The sequence below is a fragment of the Dama dama genome, chromosome 6 (assembly GCF_033118175.1).
Source record: "Dama dama isolate Ldn47 chromosome 6, ASM3311817v1, whole genome shotgun sequence".
Lineage (NCBI taxonomy): Eukaryota > Metazoa > Chordata > Mammalia > Artiodactyla > Cervidae > Dama > Dama dama.
Window position 1 is genome coordinate 32,578,676 of NC_083686.1, and position 16,093 is coordinate 32,594,768.

Here is a 16,093-nt window from a genome sequence, read left to right on the forward strand (position 1 = left end):
CAGAATATATCCAACTCAAACCTTTTTCATTTTCTCCACCTCTAGCACTCTGGTCCAAGTCAACATCATATTGTGCCCCAATTATTATCATTTCTTATCTTGTCACTCTGCTTCCGCCCTTGCCATGTATACTTTCCACAAAGCAGTCAGAGGGATCTCATTAAGAAATTAGGCCAAATCATCATAGTCTTCCATTCAAAGACTTCCAAAGTTCACACTTAACTCAGAGGGAAAAAGAAAATTATTACAATGACCCACTTTCCCTATATGACCTGGACCCTGGTACCACTAAGAATTACTCTTACAACTTTCCCCCTCATTCACATTCCTGACGTAGCTCTACTTTTCCTACAGTACTTATTATCTTTTTACCAGTTATGTATCTTATTTACTAAATATACTCTATTGTCTATATCCCCTTAGTAAAATGTAATCTTTATAAGGAAAGAGGTTTTTATTCCTACAACTATGCCTAGTAGGCTATCTATAAATATTTGCTGAATGAAGTAAGTTTGATTTTAGTAATACATTGTTTATATGTGCTGAAAAATTAGCAGGTCAATATTAATTCACTAGTTCTACATATTGTTCCCCAAGCTCAGCAGTCTACTGAGTCCATAATTAATGTAAAACAGTGCACTTTTACATTTTACATCAAAGTCCATGTTTATTTCTGAGAGTATCCTATACTTTATTCATATTAACACTTGCTTCCCTATCCTTACTGCTCAAAAGAATGGATTCAAACACAAAAATGAACATCATAAGGTGTGGAAAAATTGCCCTGGGTATCTTAACGATGGTCATCGCCGCACTAGTCATCGGACTCATTGTCTGTTTTGTCACTTATGGTGAGTACTCAATATGTCTGACTTTCCGATCATACAGAATTATTGGTCCCATTATTGGGAAAAAGGAATTTTGAGAATGAGGGAAGGAAAGCAGTCCAATAAGATTACTAGACAGAGAGAATTTCCTGTGGTTAATAACATTTAATGAGATTGTTCTTTAGCAAACTTTGGTTTAGGGCATTCTGCATCTAAAGATTTGATGTGGTGGTTTCTGGGTAAAGATTTATGCTCTCAATTCAATGTATTATTGAATCAAGTAGTCAGAACCCCTACCTTTGCTGAACATAGAACTTTCTGAAGAGAAAGTCAGTGAGTTAACAAATAAACATAAGTCTATAACATGGGATTCTAAGCTTTCTTATCCCAAGGTCTGTAATTTTTTCTCTATACTAAGTTTTCTTCTCATAAAATTCTTACTTAAAAGTAGAATTTTCCCCATTTCTGAGGAATAAAATTTAAAAGGTCAGTACAATATTTCTCTATATTTTGCATACTATAGAAAAAAATGTGGAGTCATCCTGGGGGCTTTCCTGGTGGCTCAGATGGTAAAGAATCTGCATGCAAAGCAGGAGACCCAAGTTCGATCCCTGGGTTAGGAAGATCCCCTGGAGGAGGGCATGGCAAGCCACTCCAGTATTCTTGCCTGGAGAATCCCATGGACAGAGGAGCCTGGAAGGCTACCATCCATGGGGTCACAAAGAGTAGGACACAGCTCAGTTACTAATGCTTTACTTCCAGGATGTTTTTCTTAAAAACAGCTTTTTGTGCCAAGTTTTCTGTTCTATTCTTGTTACTGTCTTTAACCCACTCTTTCCTAACCTTTTTAAGAATAAGGACTTTTTATAGGGAAATTTTTTTCCTATGTTCCCTCAAGAGAATAAATACTTCTTGAATTAAAAAAGGCATAAACAATATAAATTTAGTAATGCTTTTAGTTAACCTGTTTAATTACATCTATATATGTTTGAAAATGACTGATATATATAAGAATCATTTTTTATTAAGTATAGAAAAAAATGCCTGGTGTATATATGTATATATATGTGTGTGTATTTTCTCCAGAATCATTTCTGCTGCCAACTTACCTCTACCCTGTATAATTCATGGCTTACAGGATGGAAACAACTGCTATAAAGCATAGCAGTATTTTCTTTAAAAGTATATTTAGAAAGAGGCTTTCTGGCTAAGTAAACATTCATTTCAGTTTATAAGAGGACAAGAACTTGGATAAAGAGAAATTGAGTTCTGTGTATAAATAAAGAGGAATAAAGAGGCCATCTCCCCAGTAACTGTGTGTTTTACTACCATATGTTTCATCTTCCAGAGACAGACACAATTGTGTGAACACCATCATTAGGTAGGTTATAATGCCAGCAGCTACCACAGCCAAAACAAGAGTCATAGTCATGGTACATGCCCGCAAACCTTTGAGTAAGAGGTGCTCACTCGAGACAGACTCGTTGCCTTTCATCAAGTGTGTGAAAGTGCCAGAAACTGCCAGATAAGGGAAGGATATTTGAATAGGTTATCTTTAGAGATAGGTGTGCTATAATTTCCCATACAACTACAACCACCCTGATATGTGAAGAACAGGTGATATATTTCCCTTTACATCAAGCTGAGAGAAGGAGTTTGAAAGAGACCAATGAGACCCTAAGAAGACTTGCAGATCCAAGAAGAGAGTGGACTGGACTCTGACTCACACGTGGACATTCTAAAAGGCAAGAGACGTGGTGCTTGTTTAGCAGAGTGACGAGAAGACAGTACCCTTGGGCCGTTTGAACAGCTTGCCTTTGAGACAGATAATGCATAATATGTTTCCTGTGAAACAGATATAGACCACCCCCAAAAAAAAGCCCCATCAGCTTAGGTCCTTTTCAAGAGCACACCTGGAGGGGTAATCAGATCTTCAGTTAAAGAATGGGAAATATCTCCAGCTACTTAAATGCTAAGGAATGAGTAAAGTCAAGCTGGAATTATGACATTTGTTTGCGTAAAGGAACTGTAGTTGAAACATCACCAGTAATGAGTAGAAAAATGAATGTCAAAATTCAGGGGGAAAAATACTAGAAAGAAGTTAATTTTAAATACAAACTAAGTTCCTAGAGCACAAGAGCTAGATGTCAAATTCTCAGCCTTTCAAGTAGGTACCTACAGGAGTCCAAATCCTGTAAATTAAGTGGAAAGGGAGGAATAGCCAGACTTAGTGGGTAAAGAAGTTGGGAAGGAAACTATCTCAACTTTAAATTAAGTTCAAGTTTTCATTATTAAATGGGCCTGGATATCTTACTTTCTGAATCGAGATCCTATTTTGTGTTTATAGTGACTGTAAGACTTTTTAATACTAAAGAATTAAATCAAATTTTTATGGTTACATCCTATAAAATATACTTGTTTGAAATACCAGTCTATATACATGTGTATATAGTACAAATATATGCATCATGTTGCATATAATGTATATATGAAAGTGAAAGCATTAGTTGCTTAGTCGTGTCTGACTCTTTGTGACCCCATGGACTGTAGCCCACCAAGCTACTTTGTCCATGGAATTCTCCAGGCAAGAATACTGCAGTGGTTAGCCATTTCCTGCTCCAGGGGATTTTCCTGATCCAGAGATTGAACCCAGGTCTCCTGCACTGCAGGCAGATTCTTTACCATCTGCGCCATTGGGGTAGCCCAATGTATATATAATACACATAGTTTATACATTATATGCATACGATATGCATATTGTATACATAATCACCACTTGCCATTTATTCTAAAACAATTAAATACAGATAATTTCAGTGGGCCAGGAAGAAACTACTCATGGGAGAAATCAGTATGAATTCTAATATATTTAAGATACACTCTTGGAGTTAGTCTTAGTAATACCTATTTCCCAGAAATTATAAAAGTTAATGGCTTATAAAAACTTCCACAAAGGAGAAAATCCAAAGTTAAATATCTTTGTATGAAAATAATAAGTAATTTTTTTTCATAATGTAAGTTTTCTCAAGTCATAGTACACCTGTAAAAACAAGAATAGAATATACTGATACTATGTAAAGTACTTTGATAGAGTTTCCAAAGTCCTAGATTTTATTTCTTTGTTTTTTTAAAGACCATTGGTTTTTAATTTTAGGCCACCTACCTGATTCCACAATACCTTGTATGAACTAAAAAATTAAGTCAGAAAGACCCTTTTAAGAATCTACCTGTTTGTCACTAAATAAACAAAATCTCAATCTGATTAAACAAATTTTATACTTTTTATCCAGATGTTTTGGTATCATTTAAAGGCAGTCTCTTAAATAAGGCTTCCATCACCATTTTAAGATCTTCTAGTTCACTATTCCAGATACCAAATCTGGAAGTAACTACCCATCTCCTCTCAATAAGGACTCATTCCCTTGGGCCAATGACCAGTTAAACAAGGACAGCTGGACAAACCAAAGCTCAGCACAGACATTAACTCCAAAAACCTACCTTTTTCTACTTGACATGACTCTATGCAATGATAATGCTGTGTTGTCTATTTGGTTAACTTTGTAAGAGATGATACACAGAGTGCCGCCTTCTTTCTCTCATTATATCTGAAGTCTTAGTCACTCAGTCGTATCTGACTCTGCGACCCCATGGACTATAAGCCCACCAGGCTCCTCTGGCCATGGGGATTCTCCAGGTAAGAATACTGGAATGGGTAGCCAATCCCTTCTCCAGGGAATCTTCCCAACCCAAAGATCAAACCCAGGTCTCTTGCATTGCAGGCAGATTTTTTTTTACTATCTGAGACACCAGGGAAGCCCATATATCTGAAACTGGATACAAATTCAACACAACAAGCCACTCACTAGGTGACTGGTGGTGGTGGTTTTAGTCACTAAGTTGTGTCCAACTCTTGCAACCCCACAGACAGTAGCCCACCAGGCTCTTCTGTCCCAAGGAATTCCCAGGCAAGAATATTGGAGTGGGTTGCCATTTCCTTCTCTAGGGAATCTTCCCAACCCAGGTCTCCAGTGTTACAGGCAATCCCTGCATTGCAGGCCAATTCTTTACCAAGTGAACCACCAGAGAAGCCCCACTGGGAGACTACTATGTACTTAATGCACATAGTAGGGTGGGTGCTCTAAAGGGAGCATACCAGAGTGGAGGAGAGTTTCTAGAATATCACATTAGTCCTTTCCCTAAAGTGCTCAGCTTCTAGTACAGGGTCAGCACCCTTTCCCTGTGAAGGGTAAGACAGTATACAATTCCCTCTCTGTAGGTGATAATAGTCTATCACAACTCGAGTCTAATGTTGTAGTTCTACTGTAGCCAATATGTAAATAAGTGGACATAGCTAATTTCCAATAAAGTTTTAATCATGGACATTGAAATTTGAATTTCAGGTAATTATCACATGACATAAAATATTATTTTCACTTTTTTCAACGTTTAAAAAATGTAAAAACCTTCTTAGCTCATTTGCTATGTTCAGTACCTCAACCATGTCCGACCCTTTGTGATCCCATGGACTGCAGCACACTAGGCTTCCCTGTCCTTCACCATCCCCCAGAGTTTACTCAAACTCAAGTCCATTGAGTCGGTGATGCCATCCAACAAGCTCATCTTCTGTCGTCCCCTTCTCCACCTGCCTTCAATCCTTCCCAGCATCAATATCTTTTCTAATGAGTCAGCTCTTAGCATCAGGTGGCCAAAGTATTAGAGTTTCAGCTTCAGCATCAGTCCTTCCAATGAATTTTCAGGGTTGATTTCCTTTCTGATTTTGGGTTTGATCTTCTTGCTTTCCAAGGGACTCTCAAGAGTCTTCTCCAGCACCATGGTTCGAAAGCATCAGTTCTTCAGCACTCAGCCTTTTTTACTGTCCAGCTCTCACATCCATACATAACTACTGTAAAAACCACATCTTTGACTATAGGGACTTTTGTAGGCAAAGTAACATCTCTGCTTTTTATTATGCTGTCTAGATTTGCCATTGCTTCTCTTCCAAGGAGCAAGTGCCTTTTAATTTCATGGCTGCAGTCACCATCCACAGTAATTTTGGAGCCAAAGAAAATAGTCTATGAGTCTTAGCTCATAGGCCATACAAAACTCAGCAGCAGGCTAAATTTCATAGTTTGCTCATCCCTGATCTAGAGTAATAAATTTTAGCCTTGACTGAACCTTAGAATCACCTGGAAAGCTTTTTAAAAGAACACTAATACAAAAGCCCAACTCAAAAATGCTGTCTGGAATGGAAATTTTAACTTTAAAAGCTCCCCAGATGGTTCTAATGTTCGGCCAGAGTCAGAACTACTGATCTGGAAGGTGACAGATAGTAGATTCAGATAGTAGAAGATTCAGAAGTACAAATAAGATATAAATAAGTTTAGAGGTCAGTGACCCAGGTTCAGTTTGTCACTTCAAGATTTCAGGGAGCCAATCTTGCTATGCTACCATAAGCTACATTGTCCAGACCTTAATGTTCAAAGTGATGGTGTCAGTTCTGACCATTAAGTTCTCATTCCAGCCAGACAGAAGGCAGAGTAGGAAGGAGATGAGCATGCTTTCTATCAATAAGAAAACATCTCAGGAGCTGCACATACCATTTTCCCTTTCATTCCATTTTTCAGAACCTAAGTGCACTCCATCACTCCTAGGTGGAATAAACAAGGGCAGAAAAATATAGATTTTTATTTTTGGATAGAATCTCCTCAGTTAAAAATCACAAACTATATTGCCATCGGAAAAGAGAAGGTAGAATATCAAGAAGTAGCACCTAATGTCTTCCTCAGGAAGTTAAAATTCTATCTAGGTTAGGCTGTGAGTAATTGATGAGGAAAGGAGCAGATGAAATTTCCAGGGAAGTTTCGGAATATGTCTGGATGATTTTCTCACTACTGGTAATTCAGGAAATTTCAAATATTCCTGTGCCAACTGTAAATGGAAACTGTTAATACCAAAACAGCAATCTCACTTTCAAGGAATAGGAAAAGAAAGGGAAAACAGAGTCAAAGCAAAAATTATTCCTCCTTGAACTGAAATTTATTTTCTTTGTTTTTGCTTTTGCTTCTTAGCAAAGAACAAAATGATATTAATAAATATGTGAGGTACTTTTCCTAGACTTTCTCTTCAGGGCTAAGTTTAATGTTAACTAGTAGGCTTTGGAAAAAAGCATTTCTTTGACTCTCCAGATCCTAGTCTAGAGAACTACTTTTAACAAGTCCTAAACATTGAGAACAGAAACCAAGGACCAAGCTGGTAGTATTTCAGGTGATTCATTTTTTAAGATAATAGCAGCCAAAAATGGGAGCAATTGGTGGCCACTGGAATCCAGTTTTGAGCAAGTAAGTCACCATGCGTGAGAATGAGCTAGGGATGGAAAATTCAAGGACAAGTACACAAATGCTGTTATCAGTTAAATTATAAGCCCACAGTATATGTATGGTCCTGACCACTGAAAGAATTCTATTTATCATAGGACAAGTAGAAAATTCAACATAAATCTATTTCCTTGAACAGAATTTTTTATTACTTCTCAGTAGTTTTGGAAAGATACAAAGAGTAGGGGAGAAATCTGGCCCGTGGACCAAGTGAATAACATCAGCTCTAATGGGACACTGATATCAGATGCCTAATATTTGCTGAAGGACATATAACTGTTGTGATATTTACTGGCAGAAAAATAAGCAAATCATAATCTAAATCTAGTCATAAAAAACATCAGTCTTATTCAAATGTCAAGTCACATAGAACTCCCACATTCTTTCTTTAGAATTCTAGACAGGCTGTGTCTCATAATTACTCTTCTTTTTTAGAAAAGTCTATGCTATTCTGGACCATTAATGCCATCCTCTGTAGATGTGCATTTTCTTAATCTTGGTCTACACAGAACTGATGGAGCATCCATACAGGAACTAAACATTTCCCTTCACTGATAATCCCAGGCCCCCACTTCATCCCACATAAGAATCTTAGCTATTACTAACTTCCCAAGTGATCTAGCACAAAGGGAAAAGTTTCTGTAGTTGCAAGTCATTAATTTGTGATGGGAGTTGCTAAAGGCCCATCAGAAATCTGAACAGAGAAAGAAAAGAAGAATGTGGGATATAGGAGAGAAGTAGTATAAAGACTTAACCTAATCACAGGAAAGAAGAAAATAAGTTGAAAAAAAACTTGCTAGGCAGGAACACCAGATGTACAAAAGTAAAATTTTTCAGTTGTAAAACCATGGCATTTCAAGAAGTAAGGGGGACATAACCCCTAACAGGACATTTACCTGAGAACCTGCTATGTCTTCCGCTTCTGCTTCCTCCTCTAGGTTTCTTCCTCAAGTGAAATAATGTGGAGAAATCACAGCAGCATCTTCAGAATATGCCTTTAAAGGCTTCAGCACAGACCCTTACCTGCTACCTACATGGCCACAGGCAGAAGGGCCTGGAAATTCAGGGACATCTATCCTTCCCTGTCTAGGGAGAGATTCAGGAAAGATGACTCCTACATGAAGAACAGACTTTGAGCTTCTCCTTCTCTGTCTTTGAGGACCCTCCCTTTCCACAGATGTCCCAAATTTTGCTACACAGTGACTAATGTGGGCTGCATCACTCTGCCTCTACCAAACCCATGCAGAACAGACCCTGTTATCTACCCTAGGACCAAAGGCTGAACCCAACCCTCATAAATATGCTCGGGAGCCCAGATACTTAACCCTGGCCTCAGAATCATCTAGAGCTCTTAATTAAAACAACATTCATGTTCCCACCAAGCCCAATAAACAGATCTGTAGGAGAGGACACAAAGAATGATAGTTCTTCAAAGTCCACATATGATCTTAATTGAAAGCGTGGGCTTAGAGCCACTTATCTAACCCTGCTTTTCAAGCTTTAATGTACATAAAAATCACTTGGAAGGATGTTAACTAGACTTATTATGGTGATCATTTTTCAATATGTATGTATAATTGAATCATTATGTTGTACACATGAAACTCTGTTAGCTCAGTTGGTAAAGAATCTGCCTGCAGGTGCAATCCCTGGGTCGGGAAGATTCCCCGGAGAAGGAAATGGCAACCCACTCCAGTATTCTTGCCTGGAAAATCCCACGGACAGAGGAGCCTGGTGGGCTATAGTCCATGGGGACATGGCTTAGAGACTAAACTACCACCACCACACATGAAACTAATATAATGTTGTATGTCAATTACATCTCAGTTTTAAAAACCACTTGGAAATCAAATAAAAATAAATAAAGACACAGAGAGAAAAACTGGTCAGGATAATAGTCCTCCCTGAAGCTCTTAACCCTAGCCCAGAATGTGACCTGGAACCTGAAAAATATGACTCTTTTAGGAAGGAAAAACCAATCAAAATAATACTTAGATCATAGACCATAGTTTTTCTTGCTCAATGTCTAGGTTACATTTGAAGGACAGAAGCTAATCCTTTAATATAATAGTCTGATAGTTCCTTTGAATGCCAACTGTGGCACTCAATTTACCACTTTACCTTCTAATTCAGGACTCAGAGCTCTAACAGGATAACAGACCCAGGGAATGGCTTTCCTTTCAGTGTTTAAAATTCTTTTAGTAGTTCAACATATTAATAAAGCCTAATACTGTCTTAATGGCCTAGATTTTCAACTCTGATATCCTAATGGAAAATTAAGAAGTCATACAGTATTTACGAATAAAAATATATAATGATAAAAATACTATGTTCCTTTGAAACTTTCTTTTTCCAGCTTTACTTAAATATAATTGACATATGATGTTAATGTCAGTGGAAGGTATATAACAAGTTGATTTGATATACTTATATATTGCAAAATGGTTGCTACTATACACTTATATATTACAAAAGATTATCACAATATGCTTATACATTATTTCAGATGTTTCATTGTTAGTGTACAGAAATACAACTGATTTTGTATCCAACAACTTTACTGACTCAATTAGTTCTAACAGTTTTTTGGCAGAGTCTATAGGACTTTCTAGGGCTTCCCTGGTGGCTCAGACGGTAAAAGCATCTGCCTACAATACGGGAGACCCAGGTTCGATCCCTGGGTCGGGAAGATGCCCTGGAGAAAGAAATGACAGTAGGACTTTCTGTGTATAAGATCATCCATGTGCAAATCACAATTTTCCTTCTTCCTTTCTAATTTTGATGCCTTTTATTTCTCTCTCTTACTTGATTGCTCTGGCTAGGATTTCTAGAACTATGTCGAATAGGAGTAGTGAGAGTGGGCACCCTTATCGTGTTCCTGACATTTCAACCTTACATCCTAGATTATCATGCTGACCGTGGATTTGTCATGTATCACCTTCGTTATGTTGAGGCTTGCTCCCTTAGGTTTTTACAGTGTGAAAGGTTGTATTTTGTCAAATGCTTTTTCTGCCTCAATTGAGATGATCAGTGATTTTTATGTCATTCTATTAGTATGGTGTGTCAAATTTATTGATTTGGGTATACTGAACTATCCTTCAGCTCCAGGGATACATCTCAATTGTGGTGTATGGTCCTTTTAATGTGTATTAATAGTTACATTCAGTCTGCTATCATTTCATTGAGGATTTTTGTACCATATTCATTAGGGATTTTATTGCAGTGTCCTAATCTGGTTTTGATATTAGGGTAATACTGGCCTTGTAAAGTGAGTTTTAGCTTCCCTGGTGGTTCAGTGGTAAAGAATCCACCTGCCAATGCAGAAGACTTCAGCTCAATCCGTGGGTTGAAATATACCCTGGAGAAGGAAATGACAACCCACTCCAGTATTCTTGCCTGGGAGATCACAAAACAGAGGAGCCTGGCAGGCTGCAATCCATGGGGTTGCAAAGAGTCAGACATGACTTAGCAACTAAAGAACAACAAAATGAATTTAGAAGTGTTCCTTTCTCTTCTATTTTATAGGTGATTTTGAGAAGGATTAACATTAATTCCTTAAATGTTTTGTAGAATTCATTGGAGAAACAGTCTGGCCCTGGGTTTTCCCCTTTGGGGAAGTTTCTGATTATTGGTTCAAACTCCTAACTCATTGTTGGTCCATTCAGATTTTCTGTTTCTTCATGATTCAGTCTTGGCAGGTTGTATGTTTCTAAAAATTTATCTATCTCTTCTAGGTTAATCAACTTTTTGGTGCATAATTTTTCATAGTAGTCTCATGATCCTTTGTATTTCTGTAGTATCAGTTACAAAGTTTTCTCTGTAATTTCTGATTTTGAATCTTCTCTCTGTTTTTCTCAGGCTATCTAAAGTTTTATTGATCTTGTTTAAAGTTTCAAGAAACTTTGATCTTTGCTTCACATTATTTCTGCTCTGATTTTGTTATTTTCTTGCTTCTGGTAACTATGGGGCTTACCCAATTGCTCAGTGGGTAAAGAATCCAACTGCAATGCAGGAGATGAAGGAGAAAAGGGTTTGATCCATGGGTCATGAAGATTCCCAGAGAAGGGCATGGCAACCCACTCCAGTATTCTTGCCTGGAGAATCCCATGAACAGAGGAACCTGGGAGGCTATAGTCCACAGGGTCACAAACAGCTGGACACAACTGAAGTGACTACACACACACATACACACACACACACTATTATTATATCATTGTCTTTTTCTCCCTTTAGATCTACCAGTATTTACTTGATGTATTTAGGTGCTCTGATGTTGGGTGCATATGTATTTAAAATTTTTATGTCTTCTTAATGAATTGACCCCATCATTACATATATTATTATGTTATGATCTTATTTGTCTCTTATTATTCAATACTATTTTTAGCTTAAAATCTATTTTATCTAAGTATAGGCACTTCAGTTTGAGTATTATTATTTTTGTCACTTTTGCCAATACAATTCAAGAAAAATGCTATCTCATTTTACTTTGCTTTTTTTTTTTACTGTTAGTGAGTATATAAGAAAGATCTTTTAAAATAATTAGCTGCAGTCACTCATATGAAGAATTTTATTAGAATGCTAAAATGTGACTTACATTCTTTGACAAGGTTAAATTTAAGATACATGTCAAAGTCATTTCAACAATCACTAGGAACTAATACTATTTAAATGTCAAGTTACCTGAAATTTCATAGGAGTGTTCTATTTCACAACATTTTTCTTAATAATGAAAGCAGTTACACAATGAGCAAAATAAAAACTTTTTTCTTTTTTCTCCTTCTCAGGAAAGACATATTTCTACCATCATATCAGCTTTAAAGTCACTAATATTGACTATGACAGCAAGTTTGCAAAACCATATTCACAGGAATATACGGACCTAAATAATAAGATAGTATCTTTGGTAAGTTGAAACTCTTTTCTTAGCATTGTTTTTTTTTTTTAATGCTATCCTCCTTTAAATGCCTGACTCCTAGCGGTCACCTTCCAAGTTGAAAATGATTTATAATTTTATATTATTTCTTGCCACTACCTCAGTTCTAGATGAACATAGCCAGCCCTTTCAGAAAATCAGTTAGAAAACATGCATGGGAGGAAACATGTAAGAGAGACATATTTTGAGAACACCTGACAAACACCTAACTTGTGATAGACACTCAAAGAAGGTTTTTAAAATTAAAAATTAAATGAATGAGACTTATTCTATATCCAAGATACCTGATGAAGGCCATGCTGTTTCTCCTTCTAATTTAAAGTTATTCAGGGAAGAGAAATGGCCAGTGTAGAAAAGAACATACAACCCCAAATAAAGATCTTCTTGTTAAACCTCAGTGTATGTAAACATCATTGTCTACTTAAGAGCATGTTGCGTTATGTGCGCTGTGCTATGCGTAGTCGCTCAGTCGTGTCCGACTCTTGCGACCCCATAGACTATAGCCCGCCAGGCTCCTCTGTTCATGGGATTCTCCAGGCAAGAATACTGGAGTGGGTTGCCATTTCCTTCTCCAGTATTTTGCTATAAGTTAAACCTAATGAAGAGTCTTAACTACCCCTTTAACATTAGCTTCCTTTATCATAGATGCCACTTTAACTCATAATTTTATCTACCAAACCAAATTCTGCAAGAATAGTGGTGGCATCATTCATCTCCCAATTCCCTGAGCAGATTCTTGACAGCACATTTTCAGACCTAACTCTCTCTGACAAAAGCTTGTAGTTTTTCTACAGAATTTCAGTACCTCCCAGTTTCTAATAAATCCAAAGACTTTAAGAGTCTTGGTATACTTTTACCATTATACTGAGTTAGTATATTAAAAAATGAAAGAAAATTCCTGCTTTTAGTTTAGCTTTATGATAAAGGAGGAAATTACATGAAAGTAATCAATATAACTCACTGATTAATAAATAGGTTTTGGACTCAGAGTCCTTGTTCAATTCTAAGTTTAACCATTTACTCACTGTATGACTTAAGACAAGTTATTTCATCTTCCCACACCTCAGTTTCTTCAACTAACAATGAGATGGCAAACATAGATACAATACCATGGGAGTGTTCTTGGCATGACACAAGGTTAAATATGTCATAATCTTAGCAGAAGTTCTATTAATCTGTAAGCCCTTAGAATTGGAATAATGGCTAAAGTGAGTACCATTAATAGATAATAAGTTATAAGTACATAACAAAGCTAATGTATAACTTTAAAATAACTCCAAATATGCCTGCACTAAGAAATTCACCTTTTATGCTATAAATTCAAATCAAGATATTCAAATAAATTAACCTATGTTTACTTCACAAATGAATATTCCAAAACTATCAGTCTGATCTATTATTATATCATCTTGGTTAATCAAACACTAAGATGCCCTGACATCTTGTTTCAGGCTTCTTTTGCAACCCTCATTCCCAGTTTCTAACTACCTGTATTAAGACAATCATCAAATATTTCCCATACTTTTCCATTTGCCTGGGTCAGGATGCCTGCTGTTACATGCCACTCTCTCTATTTTCATTTAATCCAATATTCTTTGTATTATAAGTATTACCATATACACAACATCCATAAGTACACTAGTAACAAATGGAGACAGAATGTACCAAATGGAGTTCTGAACATTCATCAAACTTGGCTATTAGTCACAATTACAATGTACACAGCCTGTTTTTCTTCTGATTTCCATTAAATAATTCTTGTGATGCTTCAATCTAAAAGAAGAAAAGGAATAAAGAGAGATGTTGCTTTACTATGAATGATAGTCTTTTAGTTTTTACTACCGAGAATAAATGTTCCTTCATACAGAACATTTTCATGTTTTAGATATATGGTTTTCCAGTGGGAAACTTAAGAAATATTTGTAATTTCTTATTTTTTGTAGCTCCCCAGCAGATATGATGCCCAACTATAGTGAATATAAATTCTAAAATTTAGGAGTGAGGTAGTACCTTAACAAAAATTAACTTTACTAATTGTCCATACTGATCTAAGCACTTTATGTATTAACTTATTTGATTCTCCTGACATTCTCATTTTCTATATGAAAAAACTGAGGCACAAAGAGGTCAATTTACCTAAAGTTATACTGCAAGTATACCTGCATCTTCTTTATGATGTATTGCCCTATAATTAATGAGCCTGTGAACATTATAAAATGTCAAGCGCACTTCAGATTACATCACCTTTCATATGACCAGTCATATATTCCAAAATGTTTAAGCAACTCTCATGTAGTTTTCACACATAAATGCAGTGGATTATAGGTGACCAAAATGATACCTAGCATGTGTAAGGTGTCTAAGATAATACATAGGAAACAGGTCAGCCAAACTTACATCAAACCACTTACCAGAGTATCCAAGAGCAGAGAGCATCTTTGGTCATTATATAACTATAGCATTTGTCAAATAACAAATATTCGGCTGAGCTAACCTAAACCTGGTATGAGCATATACACCTTTATGCTTATGACTCTTCTTGCAGTCTACCAAATGATAGATTATCTATGGAATTCATCAAACTTAGAAGTATGTGATTTTTGAAAGGTAGCAAAGTGAAGGATAATATCCAGGATTCCTGTTCCATCTAATACAGATTAGCAATGTCTCAGGTTGAGTAAAAATTAGGTTAGTGTTCATTCAGTTTTATGACCCTCAACACTTAAAAGTTTTATGTACTCTCCAGTATAAGCTATTGAGAAAAGTGCTAATCTGATATATTGAATGAAAATCATTGTGCATTAAGTTTCTAACATGAAGGAACTGAGATGATCCAAGGTTTATCAAAAATGCAACCAATATTACAGACATTATTCATATTTCAAATGGTATGAAGAAAACTTACAAAACTTACTGATGCACTAGCTTTCTTTTGTGCGATTGGAACATAAGGAAAGAAGAAATAAGTACTAGATGCTCAGGGCAGGATGTCTGCAGACATGGTTGCAGGGGTAAGGGGTGATAATGACCACTAACATAAGTTAGTGAGAAACTAAGTGAGTTTCTGAAGCTTGGCATTTGGTTTCAGGTCAAATATCTAACAACCTTTTTCCTACAGGGTGTGCCAAGAGTCTGAGGCTCTTAAAAATAGGAATTGTGTGACTGTTACTGGGGAAACTCTCATAAATCCACCTTACAGCTTCTTGGAACACCCCAAGCCTAAAGTTACTATTCACTCGAAGGATGGGTCTACATCACCCATCTATACACACCTTATTAAACAAATATTATACGCTAAGCTTGGGTGTCTGAGTTCATTCTGAAGCGATTTTTTAAAGGATCATTTAGTAGGCATCATTTCTGATCTTGAGTCTAGCCTCTTTCCATAGTTTTAATTCATGGTATTCCCATTCTCAGACTCACCTAGCCCCCATATCTTAAGGTCAATTTTGACCTCTCCTTCTCCATTATCTAACCATTCACTACATTTCATTACTTATTCCTTCAAAGTGTTTCTAGCCTGACTTCCAAAGCAAAATTGCTGAATAAAAAGTGAGAATTTATCCCTCTCTCTCCTCAAACTTCACTAAAATGGCAGAAAACAAATAAAAACAATGTGTCTTATAATGAAAGAAGTGTTGCCACCAAAAGAGTGAGGAGTTTTTGGAAGATAAAAACTAGAGAGTAAAACCTCAGCATCACAGTTGCTGACAAATAACTCCCTGGAGATAAAAATACTGGCCTCCAAGAAAGTGAGCTGTCCATCAGAAACTTGGAATAACCTTGAGATCAGAGAAAGCAAAGGTTATGAAAGAAAGTCACGGTAGATAGCTAATTAATTAACCAATGTAAGGTATTAAGTATTTCTACAGGAAATAATATATTGTCAATTAATTAAAGGACTGAATCAAATATTCTACTAGAAATCTATTCCAATGCAATTAGAAAAAGGAAAG

General features: G+C 36.4%; 1 protein-coding gene across 1 annotated transcript in view; it reads left to right on the forward strand.

Moving 5' to 3' along the window:
- Positions 1–799: 799 nt before the first annotated feature.
- LOC133058712 (transmembrane protease serine 11C-like) overlaps positions 800–16,093 on the forward strand; it is a 55,992-nt gene continuing 40,698 nt past the window's right edge. The window contains exons 1-3 of the mRNA XM_061145583.1: positions 800–851; positions 10,024–10,186; positions 11,975–12,107. Coding sequence (XP_061001566.1) covers positions 800–851; positions 10,024–10,186; positions 11,975–12,107 — 348 coding nt within the window. The remainder of the gene's footprint in view (positions 852–10,023; positions 10,187–11,974; positions 12,108–16,093) is intronic.